Below are 22,485 nucleotides of genomic sequence, written 5' to 3' on the forward strand. Positions count from 1 at the left end.
AAAATAAACTTTTCTGCTGTGCCACTGTATTGTCATTTCTGTCTCACCCACCTTCCCCGAGCGCCTGTTGGAAGCAATGAATCAGCCCCAGGGTTGGTTTAATCATACTTGAAAATGTAATAGTGACAAAGTACCTGCTTTCTGGGTATCTCCCCGCAGCACAGGACTTTTAAGCGCTCGCTCTTCCAGGCAGCAGCAAGCACCAGAGCCCAGACCTGCCACTCACATCAAGGGCTCTACTACTGCTACTGCAGTTATGCCGAAGGAGCCCAGAGATGGGGTGATGGGCAACAGGCATGGTAGGAGATACACACCACAGGCTGTATCATGCTCTGTCACTGCCTGACAGCTTTTCCCAGGACAAGGAAATCCTCCACCTGCTCCCCCACTCCCAAGGGCTAGCTCAGCCCTCACCCACGCAAATGCAGAGTCTATCCCTATGGAAACAGACGGCACCACCACCCTCCGGCCTCCCCAGGAACCCATTGCCCCAGGAATGAGGCAGCCTGTTTGGCTCTGGGAGTCAGGTCAAGGTATATTGGCTCGATTCAGAAGCTCTTAGTGACAGAGCTCCAAGCAATTTGGATTTTTCCAACCCCTGGCTCTTTCTGGGAATGAAGAAAACATAATTCCCTTAGCTGTTTAATATGCCTTGCACATGGAGGTCAGTGCTAAAGGGACGCTGGTGTGCTCGCTAGACCAGGAGTCATTCTTGTGGAGCTGGGACCCGATGTGGGCACAGGATCTGCAAGAGATGACAAGTCAGCGAGCAGCAGGCGAGTGCCCTTCCTCCCTGCAAGGATGGCTGCGGCCCCAAACACCCCAGGGAGGCTTCCCGTTAGTCCCTTCACATATCACAGGGTCAGGGCAAGACCAAGAGAAGAGGTGAATGTTTTACGTGGCCAAGAGAAATAGCAACATCGTTAAGTAACACCTATGGAGTCGCTGCGATCCATGAGTTTTCATTATGCTTGGAAATCAAACTCTCTGATGGATCATTAATTAAGTTTTCCAGCAGGGTAAAAATGCTTCTTTGCTTGGGATTTCATTCCACTCACAAAGATTAAAAATGCAGCTAATTAGAACAAGACTGGCATGCAAGGGAGGAAAGAAAAAAATGTCTCGTTATGACTGGGATGGGACAGAGTCCTTCCACAAGCAGGTACAGATGACTCACAGTTGCTGAATAATCCTGCTGCCTTCTCTTTGTCATGGGGAAGGTCTCCCAGTGCTGGTATTAACTCCTCCAGCAGCTGTATATCACTTGCCAGGCAAGAAAAGAAGCCTTAAATTGGCTCTTAGCTAGCTCTGAGGTAGCTAAGTAAAGTGTTAATTAAACATCCTTGCTAGCTGCATCAGACAGCTGGTTGAGAACTGTTTTATTTCCCCCCTGATAATTTTCAGTTCACATGAACTATTTTCTCTGAAGCATTTCTGAGGGGCAGGGGAGAAAGGATAAAATTTCAGCCATTCCCTCCCATCCCTCCTGTTTTTCTCCCATTCTTCTCTTGGCCAAATTTGCTGAATGTGAAAAAAAAACCCCAAACTCAAATAAAACCTGAAAAATCGAGTTAGACTTTGACAGAGAATACATCTATTGGAACGTGGAAGGTATTTTTCAGCGTGAAGTGTAATGGTAGTTTACTTTCAGTCCAATATAAACCACACCACCCCTTTCAACAGAAGAGGCGGTACCTTGGGGGGGTCCCTTTGCCTTAAGGAAAGACACCTGCAACGAAAAGTCCCTTGTGTGGCACTGCAGGGAGCCAAAGCAGCAAAGCCATCTCCACCAGGTCTGCCAGAGGGGAGATAAAATGGAGCTGGTGGATGCGGACAAGGCATTGTCGCAGCCGTGCTAGTCTGCATCTCTGCTCAGCCCACGTGCGAAAGGTCTCCGACTCGTTGCGACCACAGCACGGGAAACCCAAACAGGCGCCGAGCCAGAGCTTCCTTCATTCCTCCCATCCTTCCCCGGAGGGTCCGGTGGCAATCAAATGCCCCCCCCCGGATCGCTCTCAACGAGGGGAGCACCGTCTAGGATGCAGAAAGGAGGCGAAGGGATGAACCGCCAACAGATGGTGGCCGAGCCTCCGCGGCGCCGAGGTGCGTGTGGGCGGCGAAGCTCCCTGGCGTGAGCGGCGGCACGACCGCGGCCCAGCACCGACACGTCGTGGCCTCTGCGGGGAAAAGAGTAAGACCTGGTCAGCAGATTTCAGCGGTTTCAGCTCTGCAGAGCCTCAGCACATTTGTCTGCCTTGTTGACGCACAAAATTCACCCCCTCCTTTTAATTACAGCAGGCTAATTAAACCAGCACCGTCCCGTATCCTCCCCTTCCCACAGTTACGTGCGGCCACATCCAGACAACGGCGTTATGGAGGCACGGCATGCTTCCCTAAGGCCGGGGGAATAATCCCCTGGCTGCGGGGCACTAAGGACCCCGCCGGCCTCTCCCCTCTCCTCACACCCATGAGGGTGACCCTCCGGAGACCACAAAATCACACCATTCCTCACCGATCCCAAATCCCTGGAAAACTCCTTGCCCGGGAGCGGACGGAACCGCTTTGGCCCGGCCGGCAGCAACATCTAGTGGCCGCCTCCTCGACGCCTGCTACCGGGAAAAGGCCCCGGTCCCCTGGCTGTGCTTTAAAAAGAGCTTGCTGGGGTTGATATAGGCTAATATTAACGTAATAAACCCAGAAAGTTCAAAATATGAGGTGGTATGAAGAGTAAACGTGGGGGGGGAGAGCGGCCGGCGGGCCTCAGCTGCGGCCCCTCAGGCCTGGGGAAGGCGGCCATGGCGGTGAGGGGGGGCTGTGGGGCCAGGCTGTGGTGAAGGGAACCGCGCTGCCGGCGGCACAGGCCCGCACCGCGGGGCGGGGGAACGGTTTTGGGGGCTTTTTTGGGGGTGATCCGCTCGGTTTTGGGAAGCGGGGAAGCCCGCTCGGAACGGGAGCTCCGCGAAGCGCCGTCCGCCGAGGAAGTGTGTCCCCGCCGCCGCGCCGTCCGTCTCCACGGCAACGGCTGGAGCGCGGCCCGCCCGTAGCAACGGGGCAGGGCCCAGCCCGGCGCCATGGCGGCCGCCGGCAGCCCCGGCGTCTTTCTGCTGGCGGTCAACGGGCAGATCGAGAGCGGGCAGGTGAGCACGGGAGGAGGGAGGGGAGGGTGGCCGGCGGCTCCCAGAGGGGCAGGGAGCCCGGTCCCCCGCGACATAGCCCGGCCCCCCGCGACATAGCCCGGCCTGGGCCTCAGCAGCGCGGGGCCGGTAACGCGGCCTTGTTGCTTCGGTCCTCCGTCCCATAAGGCAGCCCTGTGCGTTCCCACCTCGGGCTCAGCCCCGACCCCAAGCAAGGCGGGGTGGCTCTGAGTCATGGTGGTGCAGGCTGCCCTCAGGCCGGTGACTGGGGCTGGCCCTCAGTCCCAGCAATTCTCCCCCCAAGGACAGCTTCTCTTTCCTGCAGTTCCCCGGATTTGACGACCTCTACTGCAAGTTCTGCTTCGTCTACGGCCAAGACTGGGTTCCCACAGCGGTAAGGACCCTGAAAGCCAGCCTGCCTGCCAGGCCCACCGGCAGCATGTGTGTAATGGGCTTAAGTGCAGGCCCCTGGCTCATACCACATTCTCCCCACAGGGCCTGGAGGAGGGCATCTCCCAGATTACTTCCAAGAGCGACGTCGCGCCCACCACGCTCATCTGGAACTTCCCCATCGACATTACCTTCAAGAGCACCAATCCGTCCGGCTGTGAGTGCTGGGGGTGGTGGGATCCAGCTCGCAGACCAGGCACCCCTCTCACGCACGCTTCATTTGCAGGGCCGCAGATTGTAGTGAGTGTCTACGGACCTGACTTTTTTGGAAACGATGTGGTCAGAGGTTATGGAGCTGTTCACGTTCCCTTCACACCTGGGAGGTGAGGTGAAAACCCGTCTTTCAGAGCTGAAATGGGGATTTTTTTTCCAGTTACTATGTTGTTTCAGAAACAAAAATGTTCCCATATCCCCTTATCATGTCCTGTCCGTTTGGTACAGAGAGCATGGATTTTCTAGCAGCAGCCCCTGGTTATCAAATAATTTTTGGTAATCCTGTAGACAACTGTAAAGTCAAAACTGGCATGTAGAAAGCCCAAGTGTGAAGCACAGCATGTTACCTCTCCCCCATCACTCTCAGCACATGCTAAGCTTTCATTCCCACCGCTGGAAGTGGAGGAAGATGCGCTGTTCCTATGCAAACACACCTTTTCTTTGTGGAAGAGAAAGTATTACACTTTGAGATGTTCAGTGGTCTGATGTGTCCAAAATTCTGGTACCTTTATAAAAATAAGAAGTCTTGCCAGTGCTGTTTGGTTCATTGCTTAAAAGTTCTGTGCATCTCGTGTTTGTTTTAGGCATACAAGAACCATCGCTATGTTTGTTCCAGAGTCCACATCTAGGCTGCAGAAGTTTACAAGGTAATAATTAAAGACTTTTTTTTTTTTTTTTTAAGTCAGTCCTTCTTGCTTGTAGTCACAAAGGTATATCCAGCTACTCACTGGTGCATACCTGTGAACGCTTTGTATCATAACCAGATAGTTTTGAGTTTTGTAGGTAAAAACACATTCTTAGATGTCAAGATATTTTGAAGAGCTTTCTTAAAACATGTTAACTACCTGCTTGCAGTAATGCTAACTCATCTTTTTTTCATCCTCACATTTGAACTCTGTTGGTTTGAAAAAGAGCTAATTTCAGCAGAGCAGACTGATACATGAGTTCTTGTACCAAGTGGTAGCTCCATGTTCCACAGGTTGATTCATGTCAGTGATGTGACTTGCGGAGGCACTACTTTGATTTTATTGAGCATTTTAGTTGTCACTGGACTTTAAGGATTTGTGCTGCAGTCCATCCCTAAATCTTACTGTAGCTAGGGACTTTTCTTGAAGGGCAGCCACATTAAGAGCAACCTGGAAAGCAAAGGCAGAACATGGAAAAACAATTCCCAGTTCTACCTTTTTTTCCATCTGGAGTGCATTTGCTGTAACTGTAATTGTCTTGTTTACACACACCCCTTCCAAAGTAACAGTCTATACACAGCAACTGAGGGTATTAAGGTTTTTTTCCTTCCATTGTATTGTTTAAATACAGTCTGAATGATCTGTGAGCTGATTGTTTGGTTGTGGATTGCCTACCCTTGTGCAGAGGCAGCCTTGTGGTACTTGAGCACTTTGGGTCAGAGTCAGCGTGGGAAGCTGTGGGCCCCACAGTCAGGTTTCAACTGATTTACTTTTCTTCTCTTTACGATGACCCTTTTGTAGAATCTACACTCTGATTTGTATACTTTTGTATTATGTACACCTCTGATGTATTCAGAGTAGCCAAGCCTCTCTGTTACTCTGGGTAATCAAGAGATGAATCAGTTTCAAAAGCATCTTTGCTGTAGGATTCTGTCTCACCCAGAAATAATGTGGATTTAACATACTGTGTATGAAATTGGTTTAATTTTTTTCCTTAGAGAGGCAAAACTTATCTTTGATCAAAGTAGATCAGCAATAAAGTGAATCAGTCTTCAAAACTCTGTACTGCAAACAAAAGCTGGGAGTGTCATTAACACCCCCCCTTTGTTTTTTAACATGTGTGTAATGAACTGTGTCAAATCTAAACACTAGTGAATGCATCCAATTAATTATTTTATATTTTCTTCTCCAAGTTGGTTCACAGGGAGACGTCCAGAATTTACTGACCCCAAAGTTGTAGCACAGGGAGAAGGAAGAGAAGGTAAGTCCCTGGGAGCTCCTGACTGCAACCCTTGCACGACAGCAGGCCACTGCTTGGCCATCCATCTTCTGTTGATAAAAAAGACTAGTTGTTCCTGCTGAGAACAGTCCTACCTGGATATGTGAGCAGTTCAACAACTATTCAGAAACCTCTCTTAACCAGTTTTATTCATATCTTTCTTCTAGTAACGAGGGTGCGATCTCAAGGCTTTGTGACCATATCCTTCAACGTAGTGACCAAAGATATGAAGAAGTTGGGCTATGACGTGAGCCCGAGCGACATGCAGAACCCTTCTCTGGTACCTGTTACGGAAGGGATTCATAAGTATTGAACTCAGGTGTGAGATGTTCAAAGGCTCACAGAGAAGTTAAGCACTTTGGGGTTTTTTGTGGCAAAGGGAAATGAGTATCTGACTAAACTGAGAAGATTTCACTTGAGACCATTATTCCAAAAGAAACACAAGCTCATGAGGCTTTGGAATAATTACCTAAGTAAAGTATAATCCTTTCAGTAAACATACACGTTGAAGTATTATGTAAATTAATGTAATCAGATAATATTTAGCATTTTTATAAGTAACACCAGACTATCCCAATATAAGACCTATAACAAAATATTTTTTATAACAGCCTTTTGTACACTCTTTATATACTTAAAGAATAGGAAAGTTTATAGTTGCAGCAGTTTTCCTGTGTTGTTTAAAACATCATTGCAAACCCGCTTCTTTTTACCGATGTTTTTTGTGGTAGAAATGGGAAATGGAAAATCTTGCACCTTCCAAAAAGGAGGAAAAATGGAAACGTTCCAGTGAAATGCACATGCGCTTCCCTCTGCAAAGGCAATAGCAGTTTTCTTTATAATCCCACATAGTCCTTTAGAGTTTGTGCAACTAATTAAAATATATCTATCTATCTATCTCATGCATGGTAGCAACAGAGCTTTCCATATTTTTTTCAGTGAAGCAAAGCTGGACTTTTGCATTTAGAACAAGATGATGGCCCTTCCATTTCCAGATTTTATTTCTGCATCAAGCTTCAGGAAGGAAAAAAAGAAAAAAAAAAGGACAGCAGTTTATTTTAGAGGTGTTAGAGAGACCATGGTGTTAAACAAATCCTTGCTGCATAGTTTTAGCTTCTGGTAGAACAAATTGCATTTTAAGTGCAGATATTGACTATAAATAAGCTTTAGAGAAGGCTCTGCCAAGAAAGTAGAGTCTCAGTAAGCCAGCTGTGCATGCAGTCATAAGCAGCATTTAGCTCCACGTGAGGTACCAGAGGCACTGTGCTGCACAGGAGAGCAGGAAAGACCCTCTCCCTTCAGCAGGTCCCTCCAGCCAGTACATTACACAGATAATGCACCATGGCGTTCCTTAGCTGATTTTCTTATCAAAAGAAAGGCAGTAAAAAAGCAACATAGCGATCTTCAAGTCTGCTATACTCAGGTTTTCCTTCCCATTGCATAACCTCCAAGAAGGACCGAAATGATGTTGGTTGTTATTAGGGTGTGACAGGGGCTCCAGAGCTGACGTGCTGCGCTCCGACGCCTGCAGTGTGAGGGTAGAGCTGGCCTCGGTCCGAAGAGCTTCTCCTCTGATGTCTGACCATGGCCTTTCAGTGAGTCCCCCTCTAAGCTGATGTTAGTGCTCTTCTTTTAGCCTGAATAAACACAGTTGTCTAAATATGTTTGTTTGTCTTTCTACTGCTAGGGTTTTCTTTTGTTTGTGCCAGAATGGATGTTTCCAAGTCCTAAATCCTCCAAGATCTGCTATTCTTACAGGTACAAAAGAAAAAGAATTGTATGCTACAATGAAATGACTAATTGCTTAGTCATTTTCATATTTAAATTTGGGCATGTAATCTCTTGTGTTTGACTGCAAATACCAAGAGATGACTGTGAGAATGACTTAACACGATACCACCCTATAGGTGAACTACCAGGACCTTGAAACGGTAGAAATAAAGAACACACAGCATTGAACTGCAGAGCCTCCAGGACATGTATCAAATAAAGCATCCAGTTAGACGCAGTTGTTATTTCATGCTGAGCAGTGTGATTAAATAAATATCATTTCTGAAAAGATAATGTGATCACTGTAATTTTGCTGTGAGCATTAGCTTCTTTTATAATATTTAGAAATACTTTTCCAAACATGGTTGCAGATGATTTTTCATCTCTTTTCCTATCTTGCTTTTGTTGATTTTACACTTCCAGTAAGCTCTTCCACCAGTTGTTTTGGCAACTGTTACAGTCTCTGAACTGAGTCATGTTGGAATCCAAATTAATAAGTATTTCCTGTTGGCTCAGAGGAGATGCAAGGAATTTTGTTTCCTTTTCAAAAGTATTTGGGAAGCAGCTACAGTAGCAGGATAACTATCTGTGTTTGAAATACTTGAAAGGCAAACACTAAACCTACTACCGCTTAATATCTTTTTTTCCCTTGAGCACAGTTACCTGCTCCCATTCCAATTAGAGCAAAACTGCACAACAGAGTTTCTAGTCATGAGAAACCTGTTAAATCCAGATAAAGCCCAAACTCCATGCCCACAGGGGCGCAGTGAATTTATTCACACACAGCTTTGCAGCGTGGTGGTACGACCCATCTCCTGAATTGCTCCCGTTTCAAACAAGTAGTTGGACGCTTAACCACACCGAGACCGATCAAAACAGACACGTGCATTTGCACAGCTTCACTGTTCACAGCCAAGCTGCAGGAACCCTTGGAAGAAAGGTTAAAAAAAACACTGAAAAGCAAGGGTTTTAAAAAAAATCCCAAACTCCATAAAACGGTATTTAAGATGCGTGACTCTAAGTAGATCCCACACTGGTACCTGCATTATTAGGGCTTTTTGCCTATTGTCTCTGGGTTTGGTTGGTTTGGGGGTTTTTTTTTGGCTCCTCAGTGTTTCAAGCATGTATGTTAAGAACCTCACATACTTTCTTCAAGGCCTTAAAAATATGTTCACCTTGTGAGCGCTTCACTGTGGGAGCTTTTCAGTCTGACAGAGTTTGCTCCTTACACAAGGTCACGTGTGAGGTGGTGTTTTTCAGTGCTTCCCGAGTTCAATGTCGTTCCTTTGTTCCGAGAGGCATATCTCTCGTGAACATGCTCTTCTCCCAGAGACAGGCTTGCTGCTGCCTTTATAATTTTCTGGAAAACTCTCTGGTTTAAATCTTTGATACTCAGGCATGGCAGAGTGTTTGCAGCTGTTTCACCCTGGAGGGAATCTCTGCTCTTATGACAGAGGAGTAAAGATAGACACGACCCTGTGGTGGAAGAGCGGGTGACATTAATAAGGAAGGGATTTATGACCCGTAAGTGTTCCTTGCAGTTAGTGTTAAAGGTTAAAAGAATCCATGCTTTAAGAACAGCCAAAACCCAGTAAAACCCAGCCTTGCTATAATGGAGGCTTAAAGTAATTTCCTTTCGCCCACTCCCCAGGCAGCTGTAACCACCCTGCTCGTTTACTAGTTAATCATTCTCCCTTTTATTCCAAAACTGGACTGAAGTTCCCAACCCGTTGTAGCACAGATGGCAGCGTGAGGCTGTCAGCTGGGGCTGCAGCTCCTGTTTTGTTACGCTTAAGTCTCTCCCAGATAGTGAAATTGGCCATTAACCTCCTAATTCAAGATGGGCAGGAAAAAAAAAAAAAAATCTTCATTCAGAACATGTGTCCTGACACAGGATGAGGCTTCAAGGCCATCAAAACAGAGTGGGACTCACTGGAAGCAAATGAAGCCTGTGAGATAGTTGGGGACTTTGCAGAAGCCCTCCTCTGCTCTCCAGGTCTGGAGGAGCTTTGGAGAGAGCTGCCCACCAGGACCCCGCTCACTGCATGGGAGAGGTTTCCTGCCATCACTGTGGAAGCCACCCTGGGAGGGAGACGGCCAAGGACACGGACTGGAGAGCAATTTGGGAATCAAACCCTCCAGAACAAGGAAAATCATTTGAGTAGTGTTTAGGAACTGGTATTTGCAGCCCTTTCTACCAAAATTAGAAATAGCAGCATCAGCTCCTGCCCTCTCGTGGCAGTTTTCAACCCTTAGGAAGATGTTGGAGGTTGCTAATAGCAATTAGCTAACAAGATTGCACGAAGGACACCCACGTTTTTCCTGTTCCTACATGGAAATTGCTGAATGCAATGGTGCCAGCTGGCCTGCCACTGCCCCTTGCCCTGAGAGCAGGGGGCAAACAGCTCCCATGCCATGAGCCACCCGAGCTGCCTCGCAGGAGCGGGACCAAGCCAGAAATCTGTGCATCAGTGAGCACTCAGGAAACCATCTTTGTCCTGAGGCTAGCAAGGCTATTTTACAACAGCAGTATTGCAACAGCTAGACGTTATCTCCATCTGAAAATGAGAGTCTCGCAGATGGATTAAAGCTGACAGCAACTGCTCCCCAGCAGCAGTGTCGGTTTAAGAGCAGGAGCCTCCTGTGAAATACTCCAAAGGGGGGAAAAAAAAACACAAACCAAAAAAACAACAAAAAAACCAACACAGAAGCACAGAACTGCCCGATTTGAAGAAAATTGGAGCTTCAGCTCCAACACTACATGGGCTCAGCACCGGCAGCGTTTCAACCCGTCGCAAACCAGCCCCAGTATGACCCATTTGTGCCAAGGTCACCAGAGCATCACACCAGTACCTGCTGCCTGGAGCTACGGGGGGGGCTAAACGCCCTGGATCCGTGGTCCTGGCCGTGGATCAGTGGGATAACAGGAGGACAGGACAGCTGGGGCGGGAGATGGGGGTTACGCAGAACGAACAGCGTCAGCAGTGACAGAGCTGGGCTTGCACCCACAGCTGCGGTGTGGAGCCTGTGGTCTGCAACCAGCCGGGCACAGCCAGCTCCCCGATGTCTGGGGGACATCAGGCTCCACCAGCACCCAAGAGCACCAGCAAGAACCACCTTCCTCCAGGCCTTTTCCCTTTAGTCTGGCAGTGCCAGTGGATGGCACCGAGCAGCAGCTGGACGAGCAGGTGGCTGTGGCAGAGCCCACGCAGGACATCTCCAGGGTGCCCCTCAAACACGCTCAAGGAACCGAGACCCTATGAGAGCACCATGAATCCCCCCCTCCTGCAACCACTACCCAGCCCAGCTGGAGACCCAAAGTCCAGGATACAAGCCTGCACCAGCGGCACGTCTGGAGCAGCCACCAACAGCAAATTTGAAAGTCTTCCAGTCCATGCAAACCCCCAAGGAGGAACACAGGGAAGAGCAAAAGCCGCCTGGCCTGCACCCCCGTAAGGGATGTTCAGCCCCTTTCCTCCTCTCGCCATTCATCCACGGGCTGCGCGCTGCAGAGGGGATCCCCGAGGTGTTTTCCATCAGCTGGGGAGTGGGTGAGCTCAAACCCCAAGAGCTGAGGCACTCATGGGTGTTTGCAAACCCAGAAACAACCTCCATGTTGGGAACACAGGAAGAAAAGAAAAAAAAAAAAAAACCAACAAAAACCACAAAACCGCAGCTCCTGCCAGCCTGCAGAGAGCACCCAGCACCTTCCACTGCAGCCTAACAGGCTGCAGAGCACAAGGACCACAGGTTACGAGGGCTAGGCTTGAGACAACCAATTTCCAGTGCCTGGCCATCTTTAGGGCACAAATCCTGTTAGAAACCATCCTTTGGCCACCAAAACCAGGCCTGAGCCCCCAGGAGGGAAGCTGCAGAGAAGCGAGGGTGCAACGCAACCCACTTTCACAGCAGGGTGCAAGCGATTCAGTCTCTCGTCCTTCAGAGGGAAGATCAGCAGAAGCATCTAACTGCTGTAGGCTTCTATTTTTATGCCTCTATTCAGGCCAAGATATTTAAGTACCCAAATTCACCTCAGAGAATATCACTACATTTAGTGCCAGACTTGCTAATGAAGACATTAAAAAAAGCAAAAAAAAAAACCCCACTCCTGTCACCCAACACAACCCCAGCCAGCCCACGGTCTCCTAGGCCATATGTGCTGTTACACCAAGGCAGAACTAACTCCCTTCACCTTGGTGAAACCACCAAATTTCATTCCCTGGCCAAAAAGGCCTTCAAGAAGAACATTGACCCCATTGCCTGATGGGGAACACAGGTTCCATGTTCCCACCCCGGTGGGGCACAAGGAAGGTGTCTAATGAATTCTTGCCTTAGAAATTACTAGAGGTGGTTCAGCCCCAGCGCTACGGAGAACCGCACGTGGGTCAGTGACAGCATGGCTGGTGGGACAAGTCCACGCCGAGTCAGCAGCCCACGGAGGCCGTTCAGCCTTTGCCTCCATCCACTCCAGCAGCCGGGAGCGAAGCTCTCCTCCGGCCCCTGCCTAACTCGGCTCTGCGGCGTGCTCTCACCGAGGCCGGGAGAGTAAATGGTTTCACCAAAGTGTTATTAGGCAGCTGTATCGGTGACTACTAAATGCTCCCAGAAGGTCTCTGCTGCCCGCAACGGGACCCTGGGCTGGATCGAGCTCCCATCTGGATCTCCAGCAGCTCCAGCGTGCAGTGTTTAAACCGGGCTTAAAACCACGATGCCGTACCCACTTGTGGGGATCTCCCAGAGCATATTTAAGCAACCAAAATTCAAAGCTGGCAGCACTGATGTCCCAGTGAGATTTCCTGTCAGGCAGCAGCAGGCAGGGAGCTGAGAAGACAAACTCCACCCTTACTGTGGCTTTATTCCGGCTATTTGAAATGTCATCGATTTTCTTTCACCTGAGAATGGGAACGCAGTTGCTCAACTAGCAGCACAAGAGTTGAGAGCAGATCAGGTAACACGTCCAGGCTGCTTTTATAAGTACACACTGAACAGCCACAGATGGTTGTCAAATACCTGCTCCCTCCACCCCCAGCACTTCATCCACGTCTAGCAGCACACACTGCCTTCATCCCTCCACACACGATGCGTTACGAGTATCTGTGCTCTGCACGTAGCAGCTGTCTGGTGGCCATGAAGATGTTCAGATGCTTTACAAATATTTTGCACTTCAACAGCATTTTGGACCAGAGTTTCAATGCACGTCACACCTAACAGTTCTGCTGGTCACCAGTTTACTGATGAATAAAGTTTGCACCACCTCCCTGCCCCAGCCCGTGTTAAACAGCCACTGGGAAAAGGACAGATTTTCCCCTAATCTCTTCAAAGAGATATTTACCAAATACCCACAGGTCCCACTACTCAATCCAGGATTGGTACGGCTCCAGGCTCCCCCCAGCGAAGCCAGAGGATGCACTATCTCCCCCCAAGGCATCTCCCTGCTCCCCCGTTCAGCACTTCAACCTCTGCAAACCACTGCGTTGTGTTACGCTGGTAGGATGCCAATCCCCTATTGATCACCAGCCTGCTGCCAATTAACCACCCTAATGGGTAATTGGCAGGGATGTCTGAAGCACCAAAGGCAACCTCCACTCATTAAAACTCCAAGCCTTCAACAATTACAGGGTACAATCGATTGACAGAAAAACACGAAGAGACAGGAATCGCTACCACCGTGTACAACACTGGCTCTTTGCTATTTATAATCCTGAGCTCCCAAAGAAACTTCTGTCCTATACGAAATCAATGTTCACTTGTGTCCCAACTCACAATACAGGGAGGAGATTACCTGGAAGGCAGATGACAGCTAACATTAAAAAGGTGGAAGTTTTTAATGTGAGGGGCCATATAAATCATGTTGGTTCTCCAAAACATAGATTGCAGGCAGTTGCAGAAGTCTTGCCAAAGCCATAGCACGAGGTGGCCCAAAATATTTTCTCACAGTTCGATGAAAACGAGCGGAAGAGCAGAGTTGCACCACTTGGCCCAGCACAAACAAGAGGTAATGGCAATGTACGTATTCAGCAAAAATACTTTGGCAACACCGGTGCGGATGAGGGCAAGCCTCTAGATAATACTTTATCCCGTGAGCCCTTTTCCTCCGCAAAAGCAGGCAAATACCACCTCACTTCATAGAAGAGGAAGAGGAAATCCAGGACGGGGGGAGAGCAGCTTGCCCAAGGTCAGAGGAAGGCTCAGCCGCAGCCAGATCTCTCGCAACAGGCTTTATCAGCTCAGACTCCCTCCAGCACCCCCTCGGCCTGCAACAGCCTGCAGTATTCAGCTCCTTTTGAAGAGTATTATAGTCATCACAAAAGTTTCTACTTTGAGCCTTTGCTAAATCTTTCCCATAGCGAGCACCTTTATTTTAAAATGTGCAATTTCAAGAGGCCAGAGTAAAAGAGTAAAGAAGTACTCATCACACAGAAAAAGAGAGACCAGCCAGAGGAGCAATAAACACAGATGCACAGAAGAGCCCTCCTGCACAGAGGCAGAAAGCATCCTGCTGTAAAAATGAGCAACAGGTACCTGGGCTGCCAGCCCTGGCAAAGGAGGTTTTTCTGTTTTCCTTACCGGCCCAAACACAGGAGTAACATGAATCAAAGACCTGACCGAAGGTGGCCTCACTCTGCAGGGAAACGGGAGCGTGACCGGGGCAGTGGGTTTGCACAACACTCTCAGCCAGCTCTGTACCACAGATCTGAAACCAAAACAGATGCTTTTTTTCCCCAGGTCGCCTTTCTGATAGTCAGGTCTCTAGCACCACTGCAGTTTCAGCATTAAGAAATTAAGTATTTGATTAGTGATCAGTCTGATTGGCAGCAAAGCATAACTACAGGAAACCTGGAGGGGCTCTGGAGAGGTAGCTCTTGAAATAGCCTGCTAATGAAGTACCCTTCAATTTAAACCATCCAGAATTAGAAGCTGAAATCGCTTCCCAGCTGGAGGCCGGCTCGCTGCCACCCCATCTGCAAGGCCACTTGATCGATGGGACAGAGCCAAGGCTGAGGCAAGGGCAAGACTGAACTACTGCAAAAATGGGAAGCAACGACCCCCCAAAGTTGGTTTTGTCACAGTTCCCCAACCCTTATTCCATGAGTGGTGACTTTAAAAGTCACACCTTCCCCAGACTTGTCTTGACATAAATACAGAAGCCTCCACCAAGAGAGTACTTGATCATCCCTCCAGAAGTGCTGTTTAAAGGGTAACGTGGTTTAAAGAAGCAATTCAGTCACCTGCAACACAAGTCTTCATTTTTATTGAGTTAGTAAGGTCTCAACTGATTCCGATTTAAGTGATCTATAGAAACCCTCCTTTCTCATAGTAAGAGCAGGCCTGCCCCAGGAAAGCGATGAATGCATTGAAGAAATCACATTGACAATGTACAAGAAGCATTACTCTCAATAACGGTTAGATTCCTCCTAGCACCTAGGACTTTTAGCACAAACCTTAGATCATCTCAACCAATCCATCAACTTTCTTGAAAACTAAATCAAGCATGGCAGCGACAGTTTTTTGAATGGGATTATAAACACTACGCAGAGTCTTGAAAAAGCAACACGGCTGGAATATAAGCAATACAATTTTAATTCTGACCAGTCACCTACAAACCCCTTGTCTTTCCACTGTTCTGATGGCATTATTAAATATCACATTTGTGACATTGCTTGGGAAAAATGACACAAAGATACAGACATTATGATACAATAGTACAAATGATAAATTATTTATACAGTAAATAATGTCAATAGTCAGCACAAATTCATAAAAAGCAGCCGGCTCCCAGTATTATGAAAACAGTTTGGTAAATATTTAAATTGTAACACTTGTAAAGGAAGCGAGTCTTGTGAGATTCTGCTGTGAAAAATAAACCATATATTTCTCCACAATTTGTGCAATATTAATACATACAGTACACATTAGAAACCATAACAGCAAAAGGGAAGATGGATAACAATAGTTGTCTTAGCTACGGGACTTCAAAAAGACTGTAAACACCACAACCCACCATGGTTTTCCTTCCCTGTCCCCTCCATGTAGTTTAGTTTCTATATAGTATAAAACTGAATAAATAACTGAGCTTATTTTGGGTTTAAAATTATGCCAAGATTTTTTTTATTTTTTTTTTTACAAAATATTTAACACTTTATCTTTGGTCAATTTGACCAGTAAGGCTATTTTGGGATACTAACATTTTAAAAATCAAAAGCACTTTTAATATTTGCAAGTGAGAAAAGAAGGGGAAGAGGGAAATGCATTTGGAGAAATACACCAGAGCAGATGTGATCAGATATGCACACGTCCTCCATGCAAAAAGAAGTGGGAGGGCGAGGAGGGAGGAAGAATTATTCTGGAGAGCAGTTAAATTATCGCGAAAAGAGATTTACCATTCTGGACACAACTGAAGCTTCACCTGGCTAGGACAGCAACCACCGTTCAGCGTCACTGCTACAGCACCCCACGCCTGCGTGATACTTGAGACCCGGGCACGTCTCCAGCCCAGGAACCAAGCAGATTCACCAAATCAGCTGCTTACCGTCTTGAACTCGGCTCCTGCCACAACCCCCACGTCAGGCTGGGAATCTCGGCACGGTTTGTCCTTAGCCTAATGCTTTACAGCACCACAGTCTGGGCTGATCGCTCTTCAGAGTGCCTTGTCATGGCTTATTGTGCGATATATGTATGTATGTATATATATATTTATATATATATATGTAATGTAAAAGTAATACAGCTCTTACAGAAGTGGCTTGGTAAAAGCAACAATTTGCCATTCAGCAGTTTCATTAAGCTAGGGCTCCCTACCAGACAAACAGCACATTTTTATCAATTCATGGTGACAGATCGTGACTCTGAACTGCAGATGACTTCATCATTTTAAATACTTACTATCAACCCCATCTTGCCTCCAAAAACAGTTACCTAGTGTTTAACGAGAGGATGCGGTTAGAACTTTTTGGCTGAATCGACAATGCCCCATCTAACTGTTGCAAATGCACTCAGGTGACAGACTACGGGAAAAACATCAAGTGACCTCAATTCCACTGTTGATAAAATTAAATTGGAAAAATAATGACAGATAAATCTTGCCACAGATCAACTGGAAAGCACTTTCCCCCCCCATCTGCAAGAATCACACCCTTCCTGGTCTACACATTTCAATAACTTCAACAACAACAAAAAAAGTAAAGTATTTTTCCTTATTCTGAAAGGCAACATGAATGGTTTTTTGTTTTGTTTTTTTAAAGACATACTGGGTGTGGACAGTAACTTTCCTCCTATATAAAAACAAGAGCAGATGAATATTCTGAATCCTACTTGCAAATCCGATAGTATTCAAGAGGATAGAACAATCTGCATAGAAACATCCACACATTTAGCATTCCATATACTAATAGAGCTACACTGACCTACACAGCTAAAATCTGTGATTGTACCCTAGATTTGATAGTCTTTCAGCCTCCCCTACCCACCAAAAGATATAACCCAGTCCGTTCTACGTTAGCCAGTCCCTCCTTCCTGTGGCACACGACCCGAGACTGGCACAGTCCCACACAGCATCATTACACCAGAACACACAACTCTGGCAATTTCTTTCAGCTTCTTTGTTTTTTTGGTTTTTTTCCCCTCCTTCTAATTAGGGAAAGGCCACCAAGATGCATCAGTTCATTCACAGAGATGCCCTCAAGGCAGTAGCAAGCACTGGGACATCCCTTTCCACATGCTCTGCGGACATTGGCGTTGCTTGTGAAAGCAGAGCTCAGAAACGTTGCCATCTTTGAGGAGGCCAGGTTTCCACCAGAAACGCTGGCTGAAACCTGAGCGTGGTTTAGTGCCGATGAGTCCAGACATGCAAGTTAAAATGTACAGTTCAGCTTACAATTAATAGTTGTAAATGGAACTGGTTATTAATATGGTGTGCACCTTTCATTAAGAAAAATTAGTCAATAAAATTAATGAGTCGTGCTTGTACATTAGAATTTTTAACATCTCAAGAAGTATTACAAGAAAAAACAGCCTCTCTTCTGATCTTCATAAAGGCTAAACATCTGTCCATTTTGGTAATCGGAAAGCAGGAACAAATCAAGGGAAAGGCGACTTTAGTGTTTTTTCTTTTTAATGTAGTCTTAAATCATGTTATGCTCAAATTCAATTCATCTAAAAATAATTAGTCACGAGATCTTGTTTTGATTTGCATTATGAATACTTCATTTAAAAGTAAATATTTTAGTGTTAATCTTCCCTTTTAAACTCTCTTTACAGAAACAAAGAGCTAAAACCATAAATAAGAGGGCATTAAAACCATAAAAATGACATTTGCCAATATCTTAATTTTTCAGCCAGACTTGATAAATCTATCAAAACCAGACAGTTAAATAAGAACCACATTATAAAAATTAGCAAAAAAAGGACTATTAGGTAACTCTGCAAACTCAAATATGAAACTGTACTAAACAAAATATGTGCAAAAGTATACAAGAGTAACTGCATATAGCAAGGTTAAGCCTGAATTAGTTTTAAAGCTTGCCCCGGTGAAATTTAATTCAAAGTTGTCCCACTGTGTTTCTTTTTTCTTTCAACTCACATTGTAAGTCAAATAAAAACAAAATACGTATGATAACTTCCAAACGAAGCTGGTACTGGACAAGCACAGAGCAGGACACTCACTCAGCACGAGTGCAGCATGCCACTCACAGAGAGTTCCTCAGGAGTCCTTAGAGAGTAGTGTACAAATTCAACACTGCATACAACAGCACACGTTATACTTGACAACTTGAGAATGTTCTTGGGTTTTTTGTCTGTGGTTTTTTTTTTTTTTTTCCTTTTGAGACAAGCTTGCTTTCTCAGTCAAACCTCTGATACGAAAGCAGTGCGATTTTGCGTTGCAATGTTTAATGCATAAAAACCAGCCACCTGGGCCCTCCGAATCGTTCTCTTCTAAGAGTAAGGACTATGGGTGAACCAACAGTCTAGAACTGTGTATAGTTATGTGCAAAACATTCACTAGCACTCTGAATCTCAGGTCTATCATATGGGCATAGGAAGTGACAGATGCAGGTAAATAGTAATTTCGGGATCCAGCACATCATCTGACATCTACAAAATAGCCAACGGAGTTTAAAATGGCAGGTTCTCCCTAGAAAGTGTATTGAAATGATTAACAAAGTAACAAAATGGGCAGAATCTAACTTTGGTGAAAAGTCTGACCATTTCACATAATGCTCAACAAGCCAAAGTAAGGTACCATCTGTAGCAAAGACTAGATTTAGATTAACTGGTAAGTAGAGACAACTCTTCAAAGATCATAACTGTAAACTGCAAATCTACTTCCAAGTCTGTTACACACCGTTCAGTCCACACAGGCCACGTTCATTTTGCTGTAAAGACTTCAGCCTGGAAACACTATGAAAAGAAAGTTCCTTTAATTGGGTCTTTATAGGAGAAAAGGGTTAGTTGTATTTGTAGACTGGGATGCTGACGGCGGGATTCCTGTACTGTGAAGAGGTTGGGTCATTGATCCTGCAATGCTCACATTCAGCCCCTGGCCCATCCTTGTTATAGATGCCACAGTGCCCATAGCTGGTATCGGTGCCATTCCCACAGGCACTGGGGCCATGGAAGACAGAGGTATTGGCTCCATGCTTATCGGTGGCACAGCGCTGAAAGAAGGGCTGGTTCCCATCACAGGACTCGCTCTCATCTGATTTAGAGTGAGTGGCTGAGGCTGATTCACTTGGAAGGGGTTGATTGGAGTTGGTGCTGTAGCAGCGCCTAGTTTTGAGAGAAGGGGGAAGAGGGAAAGACATCACACCTCCATAAACACTCCATAAAGTTTTGGAGATCGTCTTTTCTGGCGAAGAACACACCTTTGGTACATCCCCACATGCTCCCAACCCGAAAATACCCCGCGGAGAAACCTGCCTGGATAACATTCAGCACACTGGGGCTGTGCTGGTGCACAAGTACAGTCTTGTTTCCTTGAACCTATCAATGCCACAAAACACCCCTTTGCTGACCAACAGTTTCCACTTCTGATAGCGGTCACTAGAGAGTCAAGTTCTAAATTTGGTTACCTGGAACATGCCTAACCATGACATCCAGATCACTAATTTTTTTTTTTTTTAAATGCTACTTGAAATTTGCATTACGGAAGAGGCCTGCAAGCTCTCTGTACTCCTTTACTGCAATCTGGCTACTGCAGATTTGTGCATTTGCTTCAAGATCTCATCCAGTCGACTCCATTTAGAAGCTGTACATGTTTCTGGCACTGAGTTTTGACAAGAATTCATAAAGTAAACAAGTTGTTTCCGAGTTACAGCGGTGCTAGAAAAAGCAGAGAATAACTTTCCCAGTGTTGGAGGTTCTTTGGACTGCTGCCAACACTACAAATTCCTTTTACCGTATATGTATAGCGTTATTTGGATGGCCCAGTGACCCCTTATAAACTTTTTGTGGCAACCGGTAATGGCAGATACGCAGACTTCCTCTTGCTAAACACTGCCAAGGCTGTTCAGAATTACTGTTTTTTTTCCTACCCAAGGAGTTTAATAAACTGTAATGTTTTTTCCATTGGAAGAGTGAAGAAAATAAACACTGAAATAGCATTTTTAAAGTATTTCACCATACTAGTGTCACACAGAAATTTCAGTGCATACGAACAGCTTTTAAAAAATACATGCATCTTGCACGTGTTTAGTGTCACCATCTAAGTCTGCTACAAGTAAAGGCTCACTTCTAACAGCAGCCAATTTACAGGAGAACTGCAACAGCCTATTTTTTTCAAAATACACTGAGAGTGTGTTTTGATCAAAACTGGTTTATCATGCTAGCCTAAAGACAGCCTAACCAGCAACCCACTAAATTATACTGCAGAGTTTGCTATCTGAAACCTCAGGTTGCAGTCAGAGATGCTACTGTGCCTGCTGCAGCACAAGCAAAGGGGCGATTCCTACCTGCTTCCACAAGAACCTACTACCTATTGCCTTCCCAAGGGATTCTCTGGTGGCACACATTCACATCTTACCTGTTCTGACAATCAATCAGCTTCAGCTCACCCATTTTTAATAATCCAAAGCCTTCCTCTAACACAGATCATTTTGAGAGCATGGGGAAAAGTAGAAGAGAAACTGCTTGAACAAAGCTCAGCCAGCAGATCAGCTGCAGACACTAGAGTAGAAACTCTACGCTTTCAGGGTCCGGCAGTATACCTTGAAACCATGATGCCTCACCCTCCTGCTCTCAGTCATGATCTGTTGGCTGAAGTAATCAAGAAAAACAAGCCCAAACCAGCTGGCGTTAAATCAAATAGGAGTGAGTTATACAGTGTTTTCCTACAGGAAGGGAAAGCTAAAATAGTAAAATGAAGGAATGTGCAGAAACAGACCTGGTGCCAAGAACGGATTCAGTGAAGTAACAGGCTGTGGTGGCTTAGACACCAGTGAATCCAGGTTCACCAAAGCAGCATTGGGGCCCAAAAAAGACTCAGGGGTTTTCCGAGCTGCACTTTGTTTGCCTGATGTCATGCTTGAGTGCTGGGAATCAAAGAGATCAGGACTTGTGGTACCGCTATGCTGAGATGGCAAAGTGGAACCGGATTCAGCTGAAACAACACAAAGAGAAAAACAAAACTTATCTCATTAATCTACATAGTCAAGCAAAGAAACCCTGAAGTCTCTGACAGCAGAAATGTTTTAAAAGCTAATGTTTGCATTAGTCAGATTTAAATGTTTGAGTACATGTTACACCCTTATAGCATGCAAGCAGATAAATGTTCTTTAGAGGAGTATGACGAAGCTACAGTTAAGAGCTGCAGTGCTCTACTGAAGGCACTACCTTATTTGCCCTGATGAATATTCTCACAGCCATGCTGCAACAGATGGGACTAAGAGTCTCCAAGGAAAAGATATTCGAAAGCCTTGGCTTCTGCCCTTGCACTACACCACTACTGCACCCTTCCTAGTTAGATTCCACCCAGGTTTTCTCTTTTGTGTTAAAGAAGCCTAGCCCAGCTTTGAATTAGTCACCATTCTTTCAGGCAGAACCATCCTGAAAGTACATAGTATCAAAAGCACTTACACATTAAGGTCTGACAGTTTTTATTTTAGTGACTAATGACCAAATAAAAAATAAAGCATTCATAGAAGTGTATTTTCTCATCTTCCTACTATTGTTACACACTAGAATTTATACATTTGAGAAATTCAGTCAACATTGTTCTGTTTGACTCTCTGAGCATGAGCCATACTCCAAACACGCTGGATACTGTGAATTTAGAGGTCAAACAAATTTCTGGGTCAATGCAGCAAAAGGTTACAGAGTGAAATTCTATGGCTTACAGTGCAAAAGGCCCATTCCCCATAAGTTCATGCACAGGCCAAAACGTTAACAAGCTTTTACTGCTGCATTATCACCAGCTTTAATCTTTTCCTTTGTAAAAGTAAATTTTTTATTTTTTTTTTTAATAAATTTTAAGAAGAGAGACATTTGTTGCTGAGACTATCACCCAGTCTTTCCAAGTGCTAAGAATTTGATTCATACCTGGCTTTTTAGAAGTTCGAAGTGTGTCAAATTCAGAAAAATCATCTTTAACTGTACCATTCAAATTACTGAAGAGGTCAAAAGATGTACTTCCTGTTCAAAACAACAAGACAGCCCTGTCATTAACAGATCTTCAGTTGCATCACACACCTGATCCTACTGAAAGCAATTTCTAACCCATTCATGTTACCAAGAAGCCACTCTGTCAGGTTCTAGGGCAGCAGTTCAGATCAGCTTGAGTGCTCCTACTCTTACCCAGGACCAGGGAGAAGGATAACATCAGAGAACTGTCCTTTCTTACATTATTAGCCAACTAATGCAGAGCTATGTGCTTTTAAATCACAATGTAAGGCACACCTTAGCATGCTGGATTTTTATTGAGTGTCTGCACTAGAGAGACATATAGGCAGGCATATATTGC

At 45.7% G+C, this 22,485-nt stretch overlaps 2 protein-coding genes across 9 annotated transcripts in view; one reads left to right on the forward strand and one right to left on the reverse strand.

The window, feature by feature from the left end:
- Positions 1-3,048: 3,048 nt before the first annotated feature.
- On the forward strand, positions 3,049-7,422 carry B9D1 (B9 domain containing 1). 2 transcript variants are annotated; one of them, XM_052773262.1, is made up of 8 exons: positions 3,049-3,137; positions 3,460-3,528; positions 3,630-3,741; positions 3,811-3,907; positions 4,382-4,444; positions 5,677-5,744; positions 5,930-6,081; positions 7,245-7,422. In XM_052773262.1, exons 1-7 carry the CDS (start codon positions 3,072-3,074, stop codon positions 6,073-6,075), a joined length of 621 nt encoding a protein of 206 aa, XP_052629222.1. In that variant the 5' UTR covers positions 3,049-3,071; the 3' UTR covers positions 6,076-6,081; positions 7,245-7,422. The 2 variants fall into 2 exon arrangements, with proteins under 2 accessions (XP_052629222.1, XP_052629221.1); XM_052773261.1 differs by having other exon boundaries at positions 5,930-7,422.
- A 7,673-nt stretch (positions 7,423-15,095) lies between these two features.
- Positions 15,096-22,485, reverse strand: part of EPN2 (epsin 2) — a 60,224-nt gene continuing 52,834 nt past the window's right edge. For 5 of the 7 annotated variants that reach the window (XM_052772377.1, XM_052772379.1, XM_052772374.1 and 2 more), the window contains 3 exons: positions 22,065-22,157; positions 20,911-21,126; positions 15,096-19,298 (listed from right to left, as the gene is read on the reverse strand). In XM_052772377.1, the coding sequence (XP_052628337.1) occupies positions 18,961-19,298; positions 20,911-21,126; positions 22,065-22,157 (647 nt within the window). In that variant the 3' untranslated portion in view covers positions 15,096-18,960. Of the gene's footprint in view, positions 19,299-20,550; positions 20,784-20,910; positions 21,127-22,064; positions 22,158-22,485 lie in introns of all 7 variants that reach the window. The other 2 variants (XR_008232777.1, XM_052772378.1) reach the window with 2 other exon arrangements.

This window comes from Harpia harpyja, chromosome 21 (assembly GCF_026419915.1).
Source record: "Harpia harpyja isolate bHarHar1 chromosome 21, bHarHar1 primary haplotype, whole genome shotgun sequence".
In the NCBI taxonomy this organism is placed as follows: domain Eukaryota; kingdom Metazoa; phylum Chordata; class Aves; order Accipitriformes; family Accipitridae; genus Harpia; species Harpia harpyja.